The sequence below is a fragment of the Corylus avellana genome, chromosome ca2 (assembly GCF_901000735.1).
Source record: "Corylus avellana chromosome ca2, CavTom2PMs-1.0".
Classification (NCBI taxonomy): Eukaryota; Viridiplantae; Streptophyta; class Magnoliopsida; order Fagales; family Betulaceae; genus Corylus; species Corylus avellana.
The window spans coordinates 32145134-32149880 of record NC_081542.1 but is presented as its reverse complement, the minus strand read 5'-3'; the positions used below and the strand labels follow the sequence as shown (position 1 = coordinate 32149880).

General features: G+C 34.3%; 1 protein-coding gene across 1 annotated transcript; it reads left to right on the top strand.

Annotated features, from left to right (window-relative positions):
• The first annotated feature begins 997 nt into the window (after window positions 1-997).
• On the top strand, window positions 998-2339 carry LOC132170899 (protein LIGHT-DEPENDENT SHORT HYPOCOTYLS 4-like). Its single transcript, XM_059582048.1, has one exon. It carries the CDS (start codon window positions 1280-1282, stop codon window positions 1952-1954), a length of 675 nt encoding a protein of 224 aa, XP_059438031.1. The 5' UTR covers window positions 998-1279; the 3' UTR covers window positions 1955-2339.
• The last annotated feature ends 2408 nt before the right edge of the window (window positions 2340-4747 follow it).

Below are 4747 nucleotides of genomic sequence, written 5' to 3'. Positions count from 1 at the left end.
TTTTGGAATAATAAACTTATTATGAAATTAACTAAAAAATAAATAAAAGAAAGCAATGACAAGTAATTTTTTTTTTTTTTGTTGGAAAAATATTCCGAGGTCCCTGAGGTATCACTTTTTATTAATTTACTATGTAAGGTTTAAGTTTTATGATTTACTCGCTAAGGTTAGAACAATTATCAAATAGATAATTCCATCCATCTTTCTTTAAATTTGTAACGGCTATGCTGCGTCATACCTAATAAAAGGCAATATGTATCCCCTTTAATAAAAGGATATTAAAAAAAAATGAACAAAAAGAAAATTATAAATAAGGTTAAATGCATCAAACCTATCTGGGACAGACATTTGTCCAATATGCCGCATTAGTATTTTTAAAATGAAATTAAAAGAATATGAAAAATATAGCCTAAAACCCCAAACAACACATAGAATGCGTATTGAATAGGTATATGTCAATATAATGCAAAATTTAAAAAACAAACAATAAGAATCATGTTTTTCTTTCTACATGAAAACAAGATTGATAAGTTCAAATTGGTTATTTTTCGGTTCGAACTGTGCTAGGTTTACGCACTAAAACAAGGATTCTTGTGAAAAACCATGGAATAGGTTCAGTTCGGACACGGCTTAAAATAGAACTTGGAACAAATAGCTCGGAAATGATCTTCATATCTCTATCAAGCTTCAAAGAACTTCAGTTCAAACTTAACTTACAACGTAACTTGGAACGGATGAATACGTCTCACTTGATTTTGCTTCTTACACTGTCTAGTTTGAACTAGTTAATTCTCCGTTCGAATTAAGAATATAAATAAGTATAGTTATTGTCGTAAAAAATAGTTCTATTGATTGAAGATCGCGACTTAAAAGTATGCAATGATTTGGACTATATATACATATATATATATATATATATATGGTGAATTGAATTCCAAGGTTACCGGCGAGTCACGTCGCATGTACAACTACAAGAGTTGTCAAGTTTAAATGGACTTTTCAGGATTAACCAGTACAGGTCCAGTAAGAGTAAGGTGCCAAAAGAGAGAGATTGATTGAGAGCAGGTGAAAATTTTGACGTGACCTTTCAAGTCATCCATTTTCAGACTGTCTTCTTCCTCTTCCTCTCTAATGCATGGGCCCCTCTTTTGTTCCCTTTGGCTTCCTATATATCCTCCCTTGCTCTTCCATATGCTTCCCATAGCCTCCTTCTTTTTTCATACAGGTCTTTTTACAAGCTCCTCGTAGGCATCCCAACAAGAAAGAACCATAACTTAACATGTCGGCTGCTGTTGCTGCGGCGGCGGCGGCGGCCTCGGCCTCTCTCAGTCGGTGCAGCGGCTCAACGAACAGCACTTCTTCGGGGACCACCCAGAGAGCCCACCACGAGGCGTTGATCGCACCATCTCCGCCGATGCTGAGCCGGTACGAGTCCCAGAAGCGGCGGGACTGGAACACGTTTGTGCAGTACCTGAAGAACCACCGCCCGCCCTTGACTCTCTCCCGCTGCAGCGGCGCCCATGTTCTGGAGTTTCTCCGGTACCTGGACCAATTCGGGAAGACGAAGGTCCACGCTGACCTCTGCCCGTTCTTCGGGCACCCTCACCCGCCAGCACCCTGCCCTTGCCCGCTGCGACAAGCATGGGGCAGCCTTGACGCTCTCATCGGCCGCCTCCGCGCAGCCTTCGAAGAAAACGGCGGGAAGCCGGAGACCAACCCGTTTGGCGCGCGTGCCGTGAGGCTGTACCTTAGGGAAGTGAGGGACGCTCAGGCAAAGGCGAGAGGGATTGCGTATGAGAAAAGGAAGCGTAGGAAGCCACAAGTACTGGAGACCGTTAATGGCGGCTTGGGTCATGTAGAGATGTCGGACTCAAATGGGGTTGTAGTTGTGACGGCCGTCGGAGGTTCATCGGATTCCAGAAGCTCGTTGATGCAGCTATCTGTGCTGAACTAATATGTGAAAGGATGTCGTGGGGGGGGTGGGGTTTTAATTAATTAGTGTAATGTGCGTGGGCATGAATTAATTTTATCTTTTTATTATGCTATTTATTATTTTCGATAGATTTCCTCCGTGGAAGAATCAAGAAGCTCTGGAAATGGGAAGATATTCCCACCACAGAAAAGAAAAAGGAAAGAAATATGGTGGAGAAGAGTGGGGGGTGGGGGCGGGGATGTTTGGTTTGGCATGGAGGGGCTTGAATGGTCACATCAAATCATTTTAACCAGAATTAGCTGAGCACAAAGATGATGCCCAACAGCATGCCTTTGTTTTGCGTGGGGTCGAAATCATCTTTAGGGAAAATAAATAAAATCGGGTACTGTCCTTTATTTCAATTTAATTAATTAATTTTAAAAAAAATTCTCTCCCAGCTTTGATGACACGTGTGACAACACGAGTGAAAATATCTACCTGGGATTAAAGAAATTAAAAAAATAAGGAATAGTTTGACTTTAGACTTGGAATTATACGCTATTTGAGTAACCTCTTCAAACTGTAAATTTTTTTAATTCAAATTTATGAACTTTTAATTACAGTTAATTTAAATTTTTTTGTGATATTTAGCAGTTAACTTTCATTCTTAATTTACTCTTAAAAATGCTAAAATATTCTTGACTCTTTTTTTTAAAATTTTTTTTTTTTATTTATTTATTTTTTAATTTGAAATAAAGGCTAAATTTGAAGTTTTATAAAAAAGTTAGGAGTATGAATGTCATTGTTTTACTTTTTAATGTTTAAAATCTAATAGAAGGGTTTAAATTGATTATAATTGAAAGTTTAGAGAGCTTTTGAAATTTGAAAAGTTTTTCAAATCGTATAATAATTCAAAGATTTAAAGTAAAATTACAAAATAAAAATGTCACTACTCTTAAAAACAAAATTTACCTTCAAACAAATTTATTACACAATTTTTTTTTTTATTAAATGATATTCTTCTAAGATTGAAAAAACGCCCAAAAGTAACATTTCTCCTCTTTAAATTATTTACGCAAACATATTATGATTTCTTGTAGTCACGTAGGTGTACAACACAAACCATGTCGCTTCTTTACTAAATCACTTTTACCAATAAATATTGAAACAAAACATAAACTGTTGATGGGTATGACATTTACAATCCTTTAGGCTTTGTTTTTGGGAAAAGAAATGACGCGGACCAAAACCGTGGTAGATTTGATTGATAGGAGTAAAATAAATAAAAGTATTATGTATAAAAAAATGGAAAAAAAAAATTTACTTTGTAGTAATTTTTTTATTTAAATAGTAATAAAAAATGATTGATGTGATAAATAAAGTAAGAATGTTAAGATTGATTTTGAGAGGAATAGTAGAATCCATTTTTTTGAGCCCTTTCCAAACATAGCCTTAGAGCATTCTTAGCAGCTACTCTAAAGCTGCTTCCCTTTCTAATATATTGGGATAATTTAAAAAAAAATCACAAAAACTCACCTACAGCATCTTTCTTGTATCATCATTTTTTTGAAAAAAATTCATATATATATATATATATATATGTGTGTGTGTGTGTGTGTGACTTTCTTATTCAATTAAACGTTTGCATGGGTGTACGCTCTACACACATGTACATGGCCAGCACCATCAAACTCTTACACATAGATCTCGTTATCTCGAATTCTCTTGTGGTTCTTTCATTAACGTTACATTTTCAATATATTATTGAATTTTATTTATTTTTTAAAATAAAATTAATTTAAAGGTAGATTAACAATGCCAAATTAACGGAGAACTAGAACGATGAGAAAATGACAATAAAATATGAAATATCATATTTCTGTTTTTATTAAAGAAGAATGCTACTGTTTCTGCAAAAAAAAAAAAATCTTATCCAACTAGTCTTTCATATTCTTTTTTAGAAAAAAAATATCCACGTCCACGTAGGATAATGAGAATACCAGGAAGAACGATAACATTTTTTTTTTTAGGGTTAATTACCTTTTTAATACCTAGATTTGCATATTTTTATTTATTTTTAGCTGGGGTTCAAATGTTATCACAAATGGTACGTGCATGACTTACAGGAAAAGACCAACTTACTACCTCTGTTAAGTTCCGTTAGTTTGCCATATGCCGTCACATACAAATGCCATGTGTCCTAAAAAAGTGAAAATAATTAATTAAAAAAACAATTAAAAAACTAAACCCTAATTTTTTTTTTTAGTTATTTTTATTTTTTTAGGACACTAGGCATTTGTATGTGATGACATGTGTGACAGAGTGTAATAGAATGTGATGGAGGTACTAAGTTGGTCTTTTCCCGTAAGTTAGCTACCATTTGTGTTAGGATTTGAACCCGAGGTGAGAAAAAAAAAAGGTGCAAACCTAAGTATTAAAAAGGAAATTAACCCATTCTTTTTGTTAAAACAAAATGATAATTGTTATTTGTCTTTTCTTTATCATTCTCTCATCCACATTTAAAATAAATCAACTTTTAGTCTCCAATGAGTAATTTAATAGGCTGGAGACTAAGCCTCATGGAGCAAAAATCACTAGTTCAAATTGCTCTCTTCCATCGGAATGACTTATGTCATAATAAAAAATAGAAGTTTTTTGGGAAAATGTATAATAAGTCCCTGAGTCAACCTTCCAAATGTTAAAATTCCTTAAGTTTTTTTTTTTCGAAAATTTACTTCCTGGGTCAATTGAAATGACAATAAAATCCATGCCGTCAAAATTTTTTAACAGTCATTAGGGCCACTCAAAACGCATCGTTTGACCTGATTAAAATAT

What these genes read in the sequence shown, in the direction of transcription:
- LOC132170899 (XM_059582048.1), top strand. Translation starts at nt 1,280, where the DNA reads ATGTCGGCTGCTGTTGCTGCGGCGGCGGCGGCGGCCTCGGCCTCTCTC.